Below are 21,433 nucleotides of genomic sequence, written 5' to 3'. Positions count from 1 at the left end.
ATGAAACTCGTGTATTGGCCGATCTGAGGTCTAAGTACAATTTTCACGAGGAAATTAAATGCACACAGAGGCATTCAAATCAAGCACAAAGGGCTACAGGTGGAATAAATCAGATCGCACAGTTGTGCAAGGGTCAGTTTTGCCAATCCGCCAAAGTTTGCCCCAAATACTTGATTAGGAGCAACTAAGATTTTTCACTCCCTTAACGATTTCTATGGAGTCATTTCATGTCCACTGCTAACAACCCGCCTCCAGCACGGGAGTGCGGAGGGAATTTTGGAAAACCACTGGAGCGATGTTCCCGCAGCTTCTCTGCAGTCCAGCGATGAATTTGAAGGGGCGATCTTAGCCAGGGCAAGCGAGGGAGGAGCCGCTTCCCGCACCTTGGGATACGCACCCACACCGAGGACACCCGAAAAATTGGCCTAAAATGGTCCCGGCTGGGATCCGAGGGGTGGGGGCCGGGCCGGGCCGAGCCGAGCCGAGCCACCCCACCCCACCCCACCCCACCCCACAGGTGGGCGCGGTGCCTCATTAGCGGGGCCTCATTAGCGGGGCTTCATTAGCGGCGGCCGCGCGCGCAGCCCCTCGCGCCTTGCCCGCGTCTCCGCGCCCGCCTCAGCCGCCCCGGCCGGGAAGATGCACAAAGGTTCCAAGAAATACTTCGGCCAGAAGTCCTTCAGCGAAGTGGCTATGGACGATTACCTGGGCAGCCTGGGGCTGTACCGAAAGATGACGGCCAAGGACGCCTCCTGCCTCTTCCGAGCTGTCTCGGAGCAGGTGCGTAGCCGGCCGGGCCGGGGGCAGCCGGGGCGCCTCAGGCCCGGAGTGGGCCGGAGGTGTTCGGGGAGACCCGGCCCGGTGCCCAGAGCGGGGTGGCGGCGGCGGGGATGGGTGTGGGGTGTGTGCGTGTGTGTGTATTTGTATGTATGTGGAGTGTGTGTGGAATGGGGTGACTGGCTTTGGGAGCCTCCCCTCATCCTGAGGTGCACCCTCACCCTCTGTACCGCCTCCTGTTGTGGTGGCGTTAATCTGGAGAATTTATGCCTAATAATTTAAACTCTTGACGTTTTCTCTTTTATTACCGTTATTCTCCCAGCTGTTTTTATCTCAAATTTATCACACGGACGTCAGGAAAGCTTGCGTCTTGTTTATGAGGCAGCACCAGTCAAGGTTTGAATCTGTAAGTACCATGTGTCCCTGTACAAACTGGGTACGTGCAGTTGGGAAGTGCTGTGGGGTAGGGGTCGGTGGTTTAGCACTAAGCACTGAGAACACGATGCTTTGTCGTGCTTGAAATACAGGAGAAATGACAGGGTGCCTGCTTCCTTATGTTGAGTTGCAGTTGCACGAGTTTTATTTGACTTTGGTTCTGAAGTTCCTGGAAACAAACAAGTTGCTGAAACCTAAGTTGTGAGTAGGGTGAGTTATTTGTGTAGTGTGTTCTTCGTGGAGCGCTCATTGCAGAATTCAGTAGGTGGGAAGTGTGTAGGATTTTGGAGCAAGAAATTAATAGCAAAAGATGGTGGGAAATTCTGGAGTAGTTATTTCAAGTCATGGAGTTTTGAGGTGTGGTTTTTGGTTGGTTTTGTCTGTGGCAGTTTGTGTGAGTGCAGGTGTGTGTGCAGTGTGGGTTTGTAGGGTATTGATGTGGATTTGGAGTTTTTGTTTGTTTTCATTGTAATGGCATTTGAGTGTTTAATCTAATCTAGGAGGGACTTGAATATTATTTGGACTCATGTCCTTAATTATTTTTAGAATCTCTTGGTATTCTCATATTGATATCCCAAATCATTCCTATGTTCTAAGTGCCTTTCCACCTCCAAGTCAACAGCTGGTAGCTGTTAAGTGGTGATTAGGTTTAATTATAATTTTGCTTTCCAGCTGCCTAAGTGTTCATATTTGTTTTCTCTTTGTTTTGTTAAAAGTATGTGGAAGGCTCGTTTGAGAAATACCTAGAACGACTGGGAGATCCAAAGGTAAGCCTGATCTAAGACTTACTAAGAGATTTAAATTTGAAGAGACCAGGAAGGAAGGTGTTTAAGTAGCCATTTAAAATGTGGTACTTCGAGTTTGTGGGGTTTTGTTAGATAGACCCAAACCTTGGGGAATCAATTGCACAAGTAATACTAATGCACTGAATAAATTGTATATGTACAAACAATACCAGTTTTAGTGAGGAATTTGCATGGGTGCAAAGGAACAATCTCTGCAGGCTGGGCAGCAAAAGCTTATTCATAACTGTAATTCTGTAAGAAGAAAACAAAATCTGTGAAGTGTACCTTAAATGAAATGTGTGTTAGGCTTTACAATCTCCTGCTTCTTCCTTTACTGTCTGAACTTCAATTTCTTTAGTCTTTAACCAGTCACCTTGGTGAAAGCAGCAGTTTCTGAAACAAATGGGGGTTTAAAAGAATTAAAGTGTTATCTCACGTAATCTCATAATCTTGCATAGGAAAGTGCTGGCCAGCTGGAAATAAGTGCTTTATCAATGATGCACAAGTAAGTGCCTCTTTCTTAAGGTTTTCTTTGTTTTGCACTTGGCGTGGGGGTTCTGGCCCCAGAACTTTGTGTGTTTGCCACCAAGAACTGAGTGTGTGAAACATGAAAAATGCTTCCCTAAAAAAAAACTGATTTAACTGACATGTAAATGGTGCCATCACACCCCTTGTTCTAATGGGGGATTAAGGGCACGATCCATTTCCAGAGATGCTTGTTTTTTATATTTTTGCTGATATTAAACTTGAATGCCAGGTGGTTGCTTCTAGTGGCTGAAGCATGGAAAATGGGGAATACCAAGGAGCTGTGTGCAGTGGAAACACTGTGGTAGTTACTAGTGTGACTAAAACTAGTATAGATGTTCTTGAAAGCTCCAGAGTGAGGAGTATCTGCCCTACCTGGTGTATAAACACTGCTGTTTATTTCAGAGGTGACACAGAACTGTGCAGGTGCTGCTGTCTGTAGAAAGCAGTCTGGCTCTCTAGTGATAGAAAATAGAAGCCACCTTTTGCAGGCTCATTTTGTGGCAGTATTAAAGGAACAACTGCAGTTTGGCAAGAATTACTAACTCCCTGCACTGAGGTTCTACCCCTTTTGCAGGGCGCCTAAATCACTTAGACTGAATTGTCTCAAGCATCCTTCTGTAAGCAAAAGTACTTGACTTAATCTGTGAGTAAATACCATGGTCTTTCACAGATAATTTCTGTTTTCCCCTCAAGATAGGCTTGCTTATCTAGCTATTGCTTTAAGGTAGCATTCATTTATCAGGGAAAGTGCTTTGCTTGATTTTATTGTAAACCAGCAGCTCTAAACTGCTCCCTGGAAACTTCTTCATAACCTGATTCTACTGAAAGTGTGCTCTTGAAAGTTTTGTTTTCCCTCTGCTTGCCTAGGCGAGACTTCATTGTGTACAGGTACCCTGGGAAGCCACCCACACGTGCTACAGACAATGGCTTTGGAGACAAGGTCAGTAGAAGTGAGAGCAGTTTCCTTCTGTCCCCCTGCCCATCTGCTTTCTTACTTTTCCTGGAGCTAGATGAGTTGTGCAGTTTTTATTCCTTGAAGAGGGGAAGTTACTGGGAAGGGATGACTGTAACAAAGTGATTTTGGTGATCCCAGTTGAGAATGGGAGCTATTGGAACAGCTTATCTACATTAGAACGAGTGCGGGGGGGGGCAAAAGGAAGGAGCAGAAAGGACAAATCCTCTGTATTAACTCGCACGTGACCCCTCAGATGCATTCTGGAGCTGTGTAGATGTGGGTGCACAATTATGTGGCTACTTCAGGCCTCATGCCAGTGAAGCTGCTGTGGTGTGGATTTCAGTGTGGGCTGTCAGATTTGCCAAGGTGGCCAGTCTGCTCTGAACCTGTGCTGCTGCAGCTGTCACTGGTCTGTTGATGAGCATTGCTGCCTTCATTTGTGTGTGCTTTTCTTCATCTGTGCAGTTTCCTGTGTAGCTTAATTTAATTTCAAAATGAGCTGAGTTTAAAAATCAAGCAGCATGGTCTAAATGTGTGTTTGCCCTCTAAGCCTTTCCCACCAGAGCTCTCATTAAGTGTTGCAAGCTGTTTATCATTACACTGTGTGTTCAGGCAGCAGCTCCTTCTGGTGTTGCTCCTCCTCTCCACAAGAGGAGAGCTTATGTTGGCAGAATTCACAGGGCACACAGAATTAAGAGTCCTGGCAACTCTTGCTTCCTCTGGGAGCTGGTTTTCTGGGAAGCATCCTTGCTGACAGCTGCCTCAGGGCTTCTGCCTGTTGTAGTTGGCTGTGGTTGTGAGCCAAGAAGTTTGGTGGGATACGTTTATGTGGTGTGTCAATGCATGTGTTGCTGAAAGCATCTCTTCTGCTTCTTAAAAGCAAAGTTTTAAGGACTACAGAAGTAAATGCTCTTCTAGCCTTTCAGGCAGAGAAGGATGGAATGTGCCTTTGACACCTGGGACTGTGTCTTGGGCTGTGCTGCATTCAACGGGTTGTACTTATTTAACCTCCTGAGAAAATGGTAGTCTTGGAAACAAAGTCCTATTTCATGTTCAATACAGCAGGATGTACAGGTTTTTTTTTTCTTGGTATGATATCAAGTTACCTAGAGGCTTTACCTAGATTTCAGTTTTGAGCTTTTTTGTGATTATGTAGAGAATATTTACTGTTTTCTTGTTGAGTTGATGTCATCTGTAGAATGAAAGTGTATCAGAATTTGGGGTTATGCTGTTCCAGCCTTAAAACCTTCTATTTATTTTTTTTCCCCCAGATTTTACTGTGTTGTTCCGGTAACGGCCATTATGATTCTCTGTATACAAAACAATTTCAGGAAAATGCTGCCATTTGCCAGGGTAAACTTGAAATCATTTTTCTATGGAAGAGAATTGTTTTCATAGTTTTTGGAGGCAGGGTTTGTTTTGATTTTTAGAGATGGGGAGAAGAGAGATGGAAGCTCACTTATGGTATATTTTTATGCATAGACTCGTTTTCTTACCTGTTAAGTGGGTGTTGGACCAAATGACTTCCAGATGTCCCTTATTCCCAGCTGAGTTACTTTATGATCCTGTCCTTAACTGCATTTGATGTCACTACTGCCTTGTAACAGTAGATAATATCTGAAGATCTGCCTGCCTTGAAAACTGCAGGAGTTCTTCTGGATCTCATATTATTGAGCTTTGTGTTGGTTTGTTCAGCTGTATTATATGAGATCCTCTACAAAGATGTGTTTGGCATGGATGAGGAAGAATTAAGGTCTGCAGTTGAGGTGTTTCGAAGTGGATCCAAGAAGAACAGAAACAGTGCTCCTGTAGGAAGTGAGGATGCAAACTTTGGTTGTCTCCATGAGAAAGTGCCCAGAAATCCATCAGAAAAGAGGTAGTGTTCTGGGAAGGGGATCTGGTAAGAAGGAAGCAAAAAACCAAACTTATTAACATTGCAGAGGACAAATTTTACAAGTTTCTATGAATTTCTATGGAGTAGTAACTTCCTATGTTATGAACAAACAGAAAGCTCAAGTATATAATGGAACAGTGTGCTTTTTTTGGAGCTGGGAAGTGCCACATAATTGAATATCCTCTGCTTCAGGCTGTGTTATAGTTGTGTGTTAACTCTAAAGTGACAGCTTGTTTGTAAGTAAAATTGTTCCTTATTCATTAGAGCTTTTTTTATTAGTTTTTTTTTATTTTAAGAGACTTGCTGCCTTAGCTGCAAAAGGCTTGAGAGCAGCCTGTGAATGCTTGCAGACAGTGTTGGTTTGATGGTACCTGGCACAGTGTCCTGTTATTCTTGACAGTGCAAGAATTTAATCAGTGGGATCACCTGCATCCTTTCCTAATGCAAGCAATAGCTCTCATTAGGGGTAGGTTTTGGAACAAGCAAAGGTCAAGTTCTTAAAGCTTGGAAAAAGCTTGTCCTGCACTTCATTACACCTTGCTGGTGCTTAAAGCAAAATGTGCCACTTGATGGCACCATGGTGCTTTTTCAGGTTGTATGAACAGTTGGTGATATTAATCCTGGCTAGAAATAGTGTGTTGTAGCTTTTGTAATACTTATTTTCAATTTTTTAGGCTGGATGACTGGGAAGGCAAGGATGCTGACAATCCACAGGAAACCAGGTTCAAACAAGGCACTGAAGAACAAAAGGTTTTGCAATCTGGGGAGAAATCCTTATAATATGCTTTTGGGTTTCTTTTCTGTTGTATGATGTTACCCTTGTTAGGGCTATATCCTCTTTACCACTTTCTAGAAACATGGTTTTGACAAGTGCGTGGCTTATTTCTTGCATCTACTTGTCTTTGTTTTTGCCCTAGAGTTTCTCTTAAATTGGAAATGCTCATTTCCTTTCTGTATTTCTCTAGTTCTTCTTTAGCCGACTTTTATTTCGCAAAAAGAATGGAGCTTAGCAGATGTTTCCTGATTTGCTGTTTGTCTTTTCCCAGAATGTAGTTTAAACTAGTTCAACTTTGTCTTGACTGTAGTATAAATTGCTTCAGAGTACTTCTAGAAACTCTACAGAAGTAGAGTTTTCAGCTACAATAACTGAAGTTCTCACCAGCTTTTGAAGCAATTGGTCTGGTTGGCTTCCTTTGATTCTTTTTGAGTACAGAACATGCCAAATGTTACTCTTGAGCCTGTTCTGCTTTCCAGAGTCAGTTTGCTCAGCACCTGAGTGCCTAGGTCTGTTTCATACTCTTTGAGTTGTAGGGGTTTTTTTTAGGGAAATACAGTGGAAGTGAAAGTTTTGGAAAATAGTATCTGTACTTTTTTAAATGGTGCCCAGATGCTGGCAGGATAGAGGCTGTGCTGAAGACATAAAATGCACTTGTTAATGCTCCATTCCAATTCTACTTTTAGCCTCCTGAAAATCCTCCAAAGATGCCTGTTCCTTATAAAGTGCTGAAGGCACTGGACTCTACTATCTATCGAAATGTGGAGTTTGATGTTTGGCTGGACAGCAGAAAAGGTATCTTTGGAAAGGGGAAAGCAAAAAAAAAACTCCTCCTGTAGTAGGCTTAGCATTAAATTTTATGAATCTGAGTCCTGTCACCTGTTTCTTCACAAGTGAAATGTGAAGGACACAGATGAACCCAGCAGATAGCCGTAGGCAGGACATGTTCTTGGTTTCCTGTCTGGCATTCAAAGTACAAAATGCCAGCTTCTGATACTGTATAATGGTACAAGGTAGCTAAAAATCTGTTCTCTGCTACTTATTGACTGTACACAGGACATAGGAGGCTTCAAAGCAGAGCATGGAACTCTGTTGCCATTCTGTTGTATTGGAAAGCATTCAAATGTGAGAGATTTGTTACAGCATGTGTGCAAAGACTTCTTTTTAGAGCACAATTTTGGCCTCAGAATTGTGTAATAATGAAGATCTCAAATTTAGCATTGAGATCTGTCAGCTGAGTTTTTTTCCTGCCTCTCAGCCCTCCTGGGCCTGAACATTCTGTAGAGATTTCATGTTCCTCCTGGCTTGGGAAAGGTTGGCTACTTTTTGGCATTCACTGTGGCTGGTCTGTAAAGCAAGAAGTTGCCAAGAAAGATAAGTTTTTAAGTGATACTTGATGTCTGACCCAAAGTGCTTTGCATGCTGAAGAACTCCAGCATTTCACCACGGTGTAATCAGTAATGAGGATCATTAAAATTCTTGGAACAGAGTGTGGTAACCAATTATCTGTGTAGAATACTGACATGCAGAGAAGCCAGGCGAGGAACAGAGGTAAAAAAAGCTGAAATTTAACAGCAAGGAGACTTTAGGCAATGTTAGCTTTTCCTGGATGACATTTCTTGTTTGCCAAGTGCCACTGGGACTCTGGCAAGATAAGAGATGTCCAGGATTCTTAATTCCTGTATTTGTATGAAATGCAGGATTAGCTCTGTGCCACCAGAGTAGGAGTGCTGCTTGCTGCATTATCTGACTGTTACTGTCTCATGTGTCTTAGCCTGGTTATGGTCTATGGTAAGAACATCTAGAGTTTCTCCACTGCTACTGTGGGGAATGTTCAGGTATGCAAAGGAAGTATTTAACTCAATCGGCCCATAAATTGTAGTTGGATGCTGTCATGAAGTACTTGTAGGATATGTGAAGAAAGAACAGTAGCTTAAAAGCTTTTTTTCTCCCCCTTTTATGTATTTATTTATTCATTTATTTTTAGAGCTTCAGAAAACTGACTACATGGTGTTTGCTGGGAGACAGTACTATTTAGGAGACAAGTGTCAGGTTAGTACTCAAAGGAGACCCAGTTATGATAAACTGTTAGAACTCCTTTAAATGGACTAGGATAAACCATAAAATAATTTGATTTCATAGGGGATTTTCCACACTTTTTCCTGTCTTTTCCCTGTAGATGTTCTTGTAAATGTAATTTCTTTCTAAAATCTGCCTTTATACTTGGTAGTGTGATGATAGGCAGTTGAGGGATTCAGTGCAAACCACTCATCTACATGCTCTGAGTGTGGAAGTTCCAGGCAGAGCTCAAAATGCACAGGGGGTGCTTTTGATGTAGTTGTCTTTAGATTTTTCACTTGAGTTAAACATCAATTCTGGATAGTCTTAACTTTCTCAACAGTGAAATAGCAAAATATTTTTATAAAATAGAAAGGGAAGAGCTAAAAAGGGAGGAGTAGAATAATCTAGACGGGAGATGCTGAAAGGAAGGTCAGTTTTCTTTGTATTCTGATATCCTATGTAGTGAGGGTGTATTTTTTTACCACCCTTCAAGGTAATGCTAATGGTTCACTCAGTGACTTGTTTCTTCCTGAACAGAGCTTTCCTTTTCCTGCTTTATCTTCTGTTCTCCTTAAGTTCTTGGGCAGCAGTCTTCCTTGGTACTTACCTGCTGGGCACAGGATAAAAATAAGTTAGGGAGCAGGTACCTTACCACTTTCTCACAAGACTGATTTTATTTCTTTTTGTCCTTCCTGAATTTAGTACAGTGCACTTTATTTTGGTTGCAGTTTTGAAGAAGTTTTTGAGACTCCTGGGCCAACTGAGTAACGTGGGGACTGGCTAGGAGCAGCCTTTGCTATTAGTGGTTTGTGGGCAGTATTCTGATGTAGTTTGGGTTCTTTTTTTTTAGAGCTTCCCTTGTTGTCTCTCCAGGTGTGTCTGGAACCAGGAGAGAAGTATTACAATGCTCATATCCAGGAAGTTGGACACGATAGCAACACGCTGACTGTATTTGTTGAGGAGCTGGCAGAAAAGTAAGCAGTCTGGTGATGACTTCAAGTTTAAACTCTTTCTGGTTGAGGGTTTTGTTTTTCCTCTTGGAATTCTAATGAGCAAAATCATTATTGTAATGCCTTTTGTGAGATCCTGCTGCTCTTCCTTCACTGGAATGTAAAAATGATCCTTGCAGTTTGGATTTAATTCACAGAGAGCAAATTGCCCTCTGCCGTTTGGTTTCTCTGGAGTTTTTATGCTGTACCCAAGCAACGAAATAATTGGCACTTCTGGTGAATCTAATCACTTTCTCCCCTTGCTGTTCAATCATTCATTCTCCTCCAAAGCTGGGATTGACAGCATCCTGCAAATACTGTGTTCCCCCATGCTTTTGGGTGTACCTCTGGAGCCACACAAATGCAGGCAGGGGAGAGAGACTTGACCCAGAAAGTAAATAGTGTTTAAACTAAAGCCTAGCTTGCCTTTGCTAATTAAACTACCAGTAATGTGTACTTGATCCAGAGAAACAAATTATTTATTTTCACAAACTATTTTCCTCTATCTTGGTGTTGCTTCAGCTTATATTGTTGTGCAGAGTGTATCCCTAGGGCACTGCTAATGTGGGTGTCCTTCCTGCAGGCACACGGTTCCTTTGGCAAACTTAAAGCCAGTGACACAAGTGGCTCCTGTCCTTGATTGGAGCATGGCTCACAACAGAAGAGGAGGAGCTTATCAGAAAGTAACAGGTGGACACTTCTCAGGAATAGGTTTGTACAAGGCTTTCAGAAGCTCTCCTTCCCTGGAGAAGTAGGGGAGCTGCTCATGACAGTAGTAACTGTTGTGGTCGTTGGATACTGGAAGGGACTTAATTGATCCGGTGATATAAAACTTGGCCACTGCAGGGGTTTGATGGAAGGTTATCTTTCAGACAGTGATGAATTTGCCTTTGCAGAAGAGCAAATCCATTGAAATACACAGTAAATTTGGTATTGCTCAAAATTGCCCAGAACAAATTTTCCACTTGAGAACCATCTAATAGACTTGTCAGTAAAACAGAGAGCTCCTCTGATCTGGCATTAGCAGAGGTGCCTGGTCCATGGATGGACCAGGGCTTCCCCAGCCACTTAAATATGGGTTCAGTTTAATTTAGATGAGGAGTTGAGTTTTTTTTTACTTTAATAAATAAATGCAGCCTGCATAGAGAGATTTCTAACACTGGGTACTGGTTGGATCAGCTGAAGCTGGGAGGGTACTCCTGTGTCAGGTGATTGTATCCTCATCATAGAGAATTCCTGCTTGATCCTTCCAAAGAAAGGTCTGTAGCTTCCATATTTACAATGCACTTTTCCTGGACTAGGCCACTGACTTTCTTTTCTATGGCTTCAAATATTAATTCTTCTCTTTATCATTTGAGACCATAGCTCATATTTAAGGTGTAAATCTCTTTCCTGTCCTCAATGGTAACTGCAGAAATGGACATGAAAACACGGAAGAGGATGCTCAAGAAAGTCCGTGGGAAGGAAGTGTTCATGGCTGTGGATTACAGCAGGTGCCAGCCAGTGCTGCCACCCAGGCTGCAGCAGAGTGCTCCCTCAGGGCGCTTCCCTCCCATCCACTGCTCCCAGGGAGGGGCAGGCATGGCACCCTACAAACCCTATCACCAGCAGAATGCTCCCAGACACCACCGGGACTCTGGGATGCCAAGGTAGGAAGCTTTGAAAACACGAGCTGCCCGTATGTTTTCTGTTCACTGTCGATGCAGACTGGTTAGGAGAGAGTTTGTGCTGTTTAGTTAAAACTACAGCTGAGGGGCACTTCCTGGTGATTGCAGCTTTTCCCCTTTAAACTCTGGGGATCTGCCTGATTTATAGACAGGCACGATATGCTTGGCCCTCAAATAGTATTCTACCCCAACCCAGAGAGGAGAGGCTGTCAGAGCTATGACAACTTCTCCTGTGGGTCCTGGTGAGTGACAACAAACCTCTTCCACCAAAAACTGCTCTACCAGGTACAGGGGAGGAAGGTGGGGCGTGAATTGCCTGTTTGTGGAAGAGCAGGTTTCTTGTGGCTCTGCAGAAAGAACCGAGTTGAAGTCAAGCAGGTGAAATGCAGGTGGTGGTGACTGTCCCCTCCTCTCTCGTTGCCCAAGCTCGTACAGCCGCCGCCCGCTGCAGTGTGGGAGCAGGGAGTGCCAGTACGGCTTCGTGGCAGGGGCTGCAGAGGAGCCCCAGGGGCCAGAAGGAGCTGTAACTTTCTGTGAGATTGAAGGAGATGATGACGCTGCTTTCCCCGCTCTGCCTGTGAGTTATGAACAAAGGGTAAGCTGAAGCCTCTCCAAGAGGAGAAGGGGGAAACTAAATGCACAGTGATTCCTTATCTAAATATACAGCAGCTTTTTGTTTTGTTTTGTTTTCTTGGAATGAGGTTTAGCAGTGACTGCATTTTTGACAATGGAAGACTGAAATTCTAATTCCTGTAAAACCTGCTTGAAACCTCAGTTTTTCTAGATACTCCCTTTCTTTGTATCATCACTAGCAACACTTGTTTGCTTTTAAGTGTATTTTCATAAACATAATAATTTCTATTTTCTATTGCAGTTTGAAAACAGAATCTTTTTCTCCTGTGCATGTCTGTCTAGCTCTAAATATTGTGGGAGAAAGCTTTTCACTTGTTTGCCACACTAATAAATTATCATTTGGGTAGCAAGATTCAGAAACTGGATAATGATAGCCTGAATATTTTTCCTTTGAATTTGTAGTTGTGATGTTTTGGATTAACGTGTTGTTCCTGACACAGTTTCTTCTCCTACAGAAACAGGAAAAAAATTACAAACCTAGAATTTTCTTAAAGCAATCTTTTTGCTGAATTGTAGATAAAGAGGCAAAGTGCATTCTTAAAGTTTAAAATGCTTTTTTTTCATCTTTATTTGTAATCTCCTTGTAATCTAAAGCTAGTCCAAAGATGGATGTGCTAAAAAAAAAGCCCTCAATTTATACATAGATATATGAATAGGAAAATGGATTTAAAAACCAAAGAAAAACAACCTGGTGTTTGAAGTTTTTGCTATGTGGAAGCAGTGAACTTAACGAATGTTAGACTTGTATTTAAATGAGGGAGAGAGAATATGCTTAGGGCTGTTTCAGCACCAGTCATTTTTTTCTTTGCTCTGATGTACTAGATCTGTAATCTTTGCTGTGATTTTTCTTCTGAGAGTGCCAAGGAATAAGGACACGTTATCCTGCAATTTCTTTTTTCCACCTTGAAATCAATACAGCTCAGTGGCCTTTTCTCCCCCTTTGCTAGACTTGCCTGCAGCTCCTAATGAATAGGTTTTCATGTTCATTCAGTGACTTTATTGTCTATGCCAAAGCTTTTTCTGTCTCTTCCATGTCTTGCTTAGTAAAGGAATGTGACATTTCCTGGGGAAAGATGCATCTCACAGAGGACTCTGCCATGCTGCTAGAGTCCTGGTGGGAGAATCTTCTGACTTGCCACCTCTGCTTCAACCTTGGAAATCTTTCAAGACTCTCTGAGCACTTTATTGATCTCGTAGTCACCAGTGTCTTCTGAGGAGAGTTTTGAGTGTCACCTTAGCCATCACAAAAGAGTGAATCAACTTCTTTTACTGGAGCATCTCAATCCTTATTCCTCCTTCAGAGAACTGGTCCTGTAAATTGGGGTGCAGCTAAAGATTTCACTGTGCTGATTTCAGAGCAGCAGCAAAGGGCATGTAAAGAATTGCAGGAGTGCTGTGGGCAACCTTAGGGGTGTGCTGCTGTCTGAAATAGTCAGGGCTGTGTGTGTGGGTCAGCCTAGTGCAGACAGTGCTGTGTATGCTTTTTGATTCCACTAGTTGTGACTGAGGATGATCTATCTCCATGATATCTGTGTTTGGATGAAGTGATCTGCTGCTGGTGTGGGGGGATGCTCTAGAATAAGGAATGCACTAATGCATGCTGGGGGTAGCAGCCTTGTCTGGGGTCTGCTCTCTGCTTTGCAGCTTTGTTAGAGCTTGGGATAAACCTGAGTTCTGGGAAGGGAGCAACTCCACTGCATGCCATAGGATAATGGTAAAGCTTCTAAATTGCCTTGAAGAGTGCAAGGCAGAACAGAAGGAAAAGGGAAGAAATGTTTGTTGCATTGGAATGGATATACAGATGATGCTTCTAGTAAGCTTTGGTTGCAGCAAGCTGGGTGTGCCAGCCTGTTTCTGTGTGTCTGCCTATAGAGCATGGAAACGTTCTAATTTTTTTCTAACTATTCTTTTCAGAGCCACAGTAGCCCTGTTCCCATTGTCCATGGTCCAGGGACGTTTTGGGTAGCAAGGAGAAGTCCAAATTCTGTTCCATCTAACAAGCAGACCCTGAGTGCCTTAGAGGAAGAAGAAGCAAGTGAAAATGGTGAGTTCTTAAAGTATTGATGGGGGAAGAAAAGAAAAATTGAGCTTGTTAGTGTGGTTTTATTGTCAGAAGTAGGTTCCTTAGGTCTCCTACAGGACATAAAGTGAGATGGTCCTGAAAGCAGTTTATTAATGGATTCACTGAAATGTAATTGCAGCAACTCCAGCTTAAAGCTTCTTTGCTCCCCCCTTGGTGTTTTTTTTCCCTCTCTGACTCAAAACTTCTTATTCTCTTTCCCTTGTAGGAAATTATCATGAGGGATATGCCTATGCACCTCCAGGTAAGTAAAAGTTATTAGTACTTACTGATGGAATAGTTGGTGAATGTAATACAGCCAGTTATGAGCTTTTTAAAAGTTTCTGGAGGATTAGATTTAATGCAGCTCCTTCCAGGTAATTTTTCCTGTGTCCTCCAGATCCCAACTGTGGAACTGCAACAGTGTTTAGTTCAGCAGAACCTACAGCAAACTTGGTAAGTACTCACAGACTTTTCAGTTTTGAGGTCTTTGAGGTATATGGAATTCATGGAAACTGTCCTTGGATGCATAATAGGCCAGAGACTTAACAAAATAAGTGAAATCAGCATTCTTTAATATATTCACCATTCTTGTCCTCCCTGAATGGTGAGGTTTTTGAGTCTGCAAGTGCAGTCTGAATTGCACTGGATACATTGATTTCCTAGCTTTTCCTCTGCCAAGAGTATTTGAGTGCTGTTTACTTTTTTTTTTCTCTGCTCCAGACAGCACTTGCTTTTATCAGGCCCCCTTCAGGTTATATTCCAGTTGATCTTAATCCTTCTCTGTGGGACTGGAGAAATCTCATCTGTGACAGAATTTACCTTGGAGTTTTTAATTTTTTTATTTGAAACCAAATCTTTCACCTGCTGTTCCACAGTGAGTGGGAAAGCAGTCCTGAACATGCCAGGATAAAACTGTTTGAGCTACAAAAGACACTCTGGGGGTATAGTCCATATATTTAAAAATAAAAAGAGGGGTGTGGTGTGTGTGCCTTGTGGCTTTTTTTTGCCACTGAAATGGACCATTATTTGTTTTGGAATCCCTTCAGGAAGAAGGGTCGGTTTCGATGTCACCTCAAGATGAAGTGGCTTCCTACAGCTATCCCCAGAAGGTAGTGTCTGGTACTCTGAGGTGTGTCTCACACTTCATTGTGGTAGCCCCACAGTGAGGTGACCACTCTGCTTGGACTGTGGCAGTTTGTGGGGACCCCTCACAGCCTCTGGCAGCAGAGAATGCAATTCCCTGCAGATACAACAAAACAGAAGATGCCTTGCAGGTGTCTGCAGCACTAAACTGGTGTTTTCAAGCCAATTTTTAGAGAGTTTGGACAGTTAGTGCCTTTACAGCTAGGATTTATAAGATGCGTTTGTCTGAAGTGGGAATTTTTGAAGCGTGTGATATTTTCATAGTCTTTGTCACAGCCAGATGCAGAGGCAGACTGTTGAATACTCTTGACTCTTTTCCAGGTGTTGGTGAACTCTGCAACAGTTGCCACCTCCACAGATGTTTACACTGCTCCAGCTACAGGTTTCTCTTCAAATTCTGCTGCCTCCACTCCAGCCAGTGTCATAACAGCAGCTCCCCCACAAACAGCAGTTCAGCCTGTCATAGTATCTCCCTTTTCTGTGGGGAGGCCAGGTAGAGTGTACAGACTGCAGCTGTGGACTTGGGTTTCCAAGTTTTCAGTTGCATTTTCCTCTCCCTTCCTTACCCATCCAAAACAAGTGTTAAAAGGCTTTTAAATAAGTGTTATTTGCTTTGATTTAGAATTATGTAGTTGTAACTTGGCTGCTGATTTCTCATTTTGAAGGGGCTGTTGCCCCTGAAGTTTTATGGGAATTGGAGGTCTCTGCTTTGGGTTCCCCCCTTGCCACCTTTAAGCATTAAATGCCAAGTGTTTGCTAGAAAACTCTTCAGAAGGCAGAAGTTCAGAGTAGCTCCTCTCACCTCCCCTTTTCTACAGTGCATTCTCCTCCTGAGTTGTGGTAGCAAGCCTCCAGAACAGTCACTTCCAGGAGAGGCACTGAGTCACTGGCTGGGGTGTTTCAGGGTCCAGTTCATTTTTGTGACCCTTAGTTTCTTCTGCACAAGGAGATCAGGTTTGTGGGTAGTCATAGGGTGCAGTCTCCATCTGTTCTGATTTGCTTTTGGAAAATGGCAATTATGAAAAAATTCTGGTTTTCCTTCTTGTGAAGAGCACTTCTCCTGTCTTCTGTAACTTCTCCTTTAGCATCTAAAAAATCTCTTCCTTCAGTTCTGTCTCACTTTACTCTTTTTTTTCTACTCTGTGTAAGAGTTTAGTCAGCAAGGTTCTTAAAGCTGTCTGCTCACTGGTGCCAACCTGCTGCTGTGTTAGAGGTGTGGGCCACCTAAATGAATATTTAACACTTGTGTCTCTGGAAGATTTGTTTAATATGTCTCAGAGCTTCCCTAGTTTTTTGTGGGCTTACTGTGACACTCTTAAAGATTGGAAGTTATTAGTCTGTTATTATCTTGTGTAACTGTCTGGCCTGCCTTCTAATATGAAGAAATGATTGAAAAATAATTTTTTCCTTTAACTGGGATACACAGCTTGCAGATAAAGTGCAATTAGGGATTGAGAGATTGAAACCTTCCGATCTAGTTTTAAAACTTCATCTGGACACCTTTCAAGGAGATTGTGAAGAGAATTTTGTTAAGTCTGTCTTTTAGGGGCACTGAGGTGTCAGAGTACATATTGAATTGTGTAACTTAACACCTTACTTGTTTGACATACCATGGCAAAGTTGACTTTTTGGGTGACATTTGTTTCCTTCCAATTGTAGCAGTTTCTTCAGTGCCATTCCCAATTTATTCAGCTCCTTTTCCCCCAGTGAGTGAGGTGGGAGAAGCCAGTGCTGTTCTTCCAGCTTACTCTTGTGATCCCAGTGGCAGTGATTTGCCTCGAGGTAATGATGATGTTTTTGTATTTTTACTCCTGCTGTTCTCCAGCACACTTCTGACTTGTGTTCTCCTTGGAAGCTTAACAGAACACCAAGTGAGAAAACATAGTGAGAGGAAATGGCTCTCTGCAGCTTGCAGGGAGTGAGAAATAATATTATAGATCCTTATGCTAAAACATTTTTATTCTCAGTTGGGAAAAGAAAGTTTGTATCTGACTCAAATGCGTGATTATTGCAGCTCTAGACAGCACCTTAAATAAATGAAAGCCCATGAAGAGGATGCTTAGCAGAGTAATCACTTTTCTGGTAACTGATTAAAATAAGAATTGTGTATTTGTAAGTTGTGCTGTTGCATGGTTCAGGGGGTATTTTGGTTGTTTTCCTTTATGGCTCCAAGCTGTAATTCCATGGTGTTATAGACCAGGGCTGAAGTGTGGGGTCAGTTCCTTGGGTGTGTAGCTTTGTCACACCCACTGCCATCAACTGGGGCAGTGTCTAAGGTCCCCATCAGCTGTTCAGCAGTGAGAGTGCAGAGACCAAGCCTGCTGCTTTCATAGTGCTGCTTCAGTGCTCTGCAGTTACTCTGCTGGCTCATCTGTGCCCTCAAATCCAAGATTTGTTCATCTTGGCTGTTCTGGTTCCCCTTCCCTGCTGTGGTGCCGTCACTCTGATCCCATGCACACATCGGAGTTCCTGTTTTCCAGCTGTAGTTGAACGCCCTTAACTGAGGCTTTCCCCACTTGGGAGAATGGGGTGTTAAGTGTGCTAACAAGAATTTGGAGTGGATGTGGATTAATAACCTCTCCAGACCATGCCTGGAGCTCTTCAGCTGAGTCAGTCCACACCACAGTGGCCATGTCCTCCTTGGCACAGACTGTAGGAATTGTGCAGATTGCTAGTTAATAGTACTGCATGTAGCATTTATGTTACACTGCTGGAGTATAATCTATGTTGCCTTTAAGTTAAGAAACCCAGCAGGTTTGGAGTAGGGCAGGGTGAAGTACACGGGTGTGCTTCATCTGGAGTTGTGTGCTTTGCTGAAGACTAGGCCTGGTATGGATGGGGAGCAGGACTTGTCAACAGACTGAAGTCCTGGACCTGGGAAGAAAACCTGCTGTGGGCTCTAACATTACTTGTATCTGCATTTTTTCCAGTTTTCATAGCATCTTGTATCTTGTTTTAATGACATTTAGGATTTATCAAGTGTTTATTAACACAGTAACCCCAGGCATCCTGCCCTTGCATGGTGCCTTGTATTGAAGGAGCTGTGTGTTGATGTTACTGTGTTCCAGAAACACTGTTCAGTACTGGCCAGAGCTTTCCAACAGCACAGTAAAAACTCTTATCAGGAGAGAAGATTTCTATCAGGAGTCAATATGGTCTTTATATTTTCATATCAGGATTGGCAACATTTTGGCTTAGCTGTTCCTTCATACAAGGTTGTCATGTTTTACTGAAGATGGACTTGATTTCCAGACATCTAAAAGTTGGAATATAAACAAAAACTGGTCTTCTACTGTACTGGCTTCTAGTCCATCACTTCACAGATGTCAGTATCTCCAGTCTCCTAGCAGTTCCTTTGTACTCTTATTTCTGCTATGGAAGCAGCTGTTTCATTCAGCTCTTATGCTTGCTTTGCATAGATTTGCATAAACAGTTGAAGAGCAAAATTGGGTTTTTAAAAAAAACCACCAGCTTTTTCCAGATGTAGATGGAATTTCAGCTATATACTGAAAAGTTTGTGTTTGTGTATGCCTTTGGAGTATTTTTACTATTTTACTGATTGTAGTCAGTGTTACAACCAGACCACCAACACTTCCAGAACTAAGGATCTGTGTGCATTTCCTAAAACAGCTGCATGGATTATTGCCCTGATAGATGGGCTGAACAGTAGAAGAATTGAAAATTGGCAGCAGTGACAGAAGAACAAAACCTTGTGCATTTTAAAATTGTGGTTTGCTTTGCTGATGCTTTTGCCTTCCTGCAGCAAAACACAACATCAAGTGCCACAGAGAGCTGGGCTGGGGAAGTGTGGGAGATGGGTGGACAGGGAAGCACTCTGGAGCCTGGTTTAGGGCCAGGGTGGCTGTTTGTGGAGATGGAATATGGTAACTTTGGAGGTGTTGCTGAGTTGAACCCCTTAGTGGCTCCTTTTGACTTGTCTCCCTCCTTTCCCTTGGCTTTAGCACAGCTGGGAGCTCTGAGTCTGTGCTGTGGAATAGGTCACTTGCTCTTCCTGAGCCTTCAAAGCAAATCTGTATTGAAATCTAAGAATTCAATTTTTCTCATGCACAGTTCCAGAGCTGCATCATGGGATTAAACACGTGCCTTTTTCTTTTTTTTTTTTTACTTTCAGTGGATCGATTTAAAGTATTTATAGCTGCTTCACATTTTTTGGACAGTTGGAAATGTGTTTCCAAGTCCAAAACCCTGTTGCTTTTGGAGAGAGATTTCAAAGTTCCTTCACACACCTGGGACTATTTCTCAGAATATCATTTACTTGGCTGGGGACAAATTATTCAGTAGAGGGAAAACAGAAGTAAAAGACTTGGCAAGAAAGCTGGCAACTGAGTACCCTTGTGAGGAAGGAATATATTCTTTATTCCTGCTTCCACTGAGCTTAATGTAACAATTGGGGGACCCCAAAATTTGGTGAGAAGGTCTTGGGGGTTGCTCTGTGTTAGGTCCTAGTTGCTTAGACAGTGGATGCTTGTAAAAAACCCGAGTTATCACTTGAGTAAGCAAGATGAATAAATCAAAATTAATGTAATTTAATTAAATAATTGTTTGTGCAATGGCAGAGCATTTTCTAACCATGTAACTGGATTCAGTTGAAAAGATAAAATTAATTAAACATTTATGTTCAAGATACGTTCTTTAGCCTTGAAATTTTAAAGAAAAGGTAATGCAGGAATACTGCTATTCATTAAGAATAACTTCAAATAAAACGTTCTTTAATATAAATTACTTTTGCTTCTTGGTTTATATTCCTCTGCTCCTTAATGTCCTGTCCTTTAATTTCAGATACAAAGGTCTTGCGGTATTATTTTAATATGGGATTGCAGGTAAGTGCTTTCAAAATGACTATAGCAAATTGCCTGTAAAAAGCTGCTGGGTTTCCTGACAAATGTACTCATGGATTCAAAGCTTTCAAGTGTCCTAAATGTGCATTCTGTGCACTGGACTATTAATATGGATGAACTTTCTTGGTGGAGATTAAAGCCTGCCTCAAAGTGCAGGTTTTCCCTTAAAACGTGAAGTATACTATAGTAATTGTTTTACTGTGGGTTGTGGTGGTGGTGTTCTGGTTTTACTTTTGGTTTTCTGCTAGGTTTTTTTTTTTTTTGGGGGGGGGGGGGGGGTTGATGGACCCATTCTTAAGAGATGTTGTGTACTTGGATAAGACATCAAAGACCACTTAGAGATGTGTGGATGGAGTCTGCTGGGATTTGTGCAGCTCAGTTCAGACTGGTTTGCACCATTTCTCTGAGTTCTGGAAATTTGCTCTGCTGAAGCATTCTCTGGAGCAGTAGTTACATGCAGTGTCAGTGCTGCTGCTCAGGGAAGTAAAAAGAGCAACGTGAGCTCCTTCAGCTGAAGAAATGGGAAAGTATCTCTGAATATGACAGAGTTTAGTAAGTGGGAATCCTCTTCCTCTGTGAAGACTTTTGACACAACAGCAGTGTGGCTCTTGCTGCAGGTATTGCAGTATCTTTCCTGGTAGGCTGTGGTGGTTTGATGGGGATTGTTTTGTTTGTTTTTTTGTCTTAAAGGGCTAAGGAGGAAAAAAAATTCACTTTTTCCTAACTTCTGTATCTTAAAGTAGCCATGATTTGGAGGAGGGCTGGAGAGTATGTGGCTGTATGCATGACCATGTTTTCCCTTTTCCTGCAAGTATTGCCATCAGAGCTGTTGGCCTTCCGTGATGTACGTGCAGCCAGTGCTGCCTCCATCTCCAGTGGAAGTTTACCCAGCCTATGCTGAGCCAGCTCCTGTCCTGGATCAGTCAGTGCCTCAGCTCTTCCCTGACTCTGGGCAAGCTGAAGTACCCCAGGTTCCCTTGGAGGCATCAGCAAATGGTTTGTATTTGAGTAATGCTGTGTTCATGCTTGTGAAAGCCTACACAGAAAGACCGTGTGGCTGAAGTGTGTGAATGTGCTTCTTGTTCTGTTTTTTTTAAGGTAACTTCCAAAGCACAGAGCCTCCACGCCTGTCCTATGGGCCAGTGTATTACCCAGTGGTGTCAGACCCCTTCAGCCAGCAGCCTCTGCCTGGCTTTGACTCTGTGGTTCCTGCTTACCACTACATTGGGACCTGGCATCCTGTAAATCCTCCCCATGGAAGCTCCCCACCAGTGGCTAAGGCTGGGGGCTCAGGAGCACCACCCCAGGTCAGCTACGTGGCCTCCCCCAACCCTGCACCTCCTGATGCACCTCAGGGAATGTAAATCTGGCAGCCGGAAGCTCCTGCTTGGTTCTTGTTTCTCGTTTACCAGCTCTTGTTAATATTGTTTTGTAAATGTCATCTCTTAAAGAGTTAAGTCAGTTGGTCAAACTGTGTTCAAATGTCATGTTTCTCTTTAGGTTTGTGCTACTGATAGATGACAAGGTGTTGCTTAAGTTGATTAGGAAAGCACAGGAGAAAAGTAGTGCAAGGAGCAGCTTGGATATGAGTAGAGGATGTGAGAAACCATGCTGTGGCTAAAGGCATGGTGTGTCTGAGGGCTTGCACTGAACACTTAAAACACCTGGTTCTTGCTGAGGCATTGAATCAGGCTTCCATCACAACTCAGGTAAACACTGGGCACAGGGTCACTAGAGGGGATAATAATGTTTAAAGTAAGTTGACTTTCTCAGATTTCACAAAACAGAGCTGCTTTGCTTCTAGTGGTTACATATTTGTCATAGCTGTATTTCTTCTGACTTCATAGTGTATAGGTTTCATGGCTGTGAA

The 21,433-nt window shown here is 42.8% G+C and overlaps 1 protein-coding gene across 1 annotated transcript; it reads left to right on the top strand.

Annotated features, from left to right (window-relative positions):
• The first annotated feature begins 639 nt into the window (after positions 1–639).
• LOC134050011 (putative bifunctional UDP-N-acetylglucosamine transferase and deubiquitinase ALG13) lies at positions 640–20,927 on the top strand. Its single transcript, XM_062502809.1, has 22 exons — positions 640–780; positions 1,100–1,183; positions 1,929–1,979; positions 2,456–2,502; positions 3,393–3,465; positions 4,752–4,833; positions 5,176–5,356; positions 6,049–6,124; positions 6,836–6,944; positions 8,137–8,201; positions 9,084–9,184; positions 9,783–9,910; positions 10,614–10,848; positions 11,293–11,461; positions 13,414–13,543; positions 13,788–13,823; positions 13,959–14,014; positions 15,026–15,197; positions 16,364–16,486; positions 19,505–19,545; positions 20,376–20,559; positions 20,662–20,927. The coding sequence occupies exons 1-22, from the start codon at positions 640–642 to the stop codon at positions 20,925–20,927; spliced, it is 2,550 nt and encodes an 849-aa protein (XP_062358793.1).
• Positions 20,928–21,433: the final 506 nt, after the last annotated feature.

This window comes from Cinclus cinclus, chromosome 15, assembly GCF_963662255.1.
Source record: "Cinclus cinclus chromosome 15, bCinCin1.1, whole genome shotgun sequence".
Lineage (NCBI taxonomy): Eukaryota > Metazoa > Chordata > Aves > Passeriformes > Cinclidae > Cinclus > Cinclus cinclus.
The sequence above is the reverse complement of the archived record's forward strand: the minus strand, read 5'-3'. Positions and strand labels throughout refer to the sequence as shown.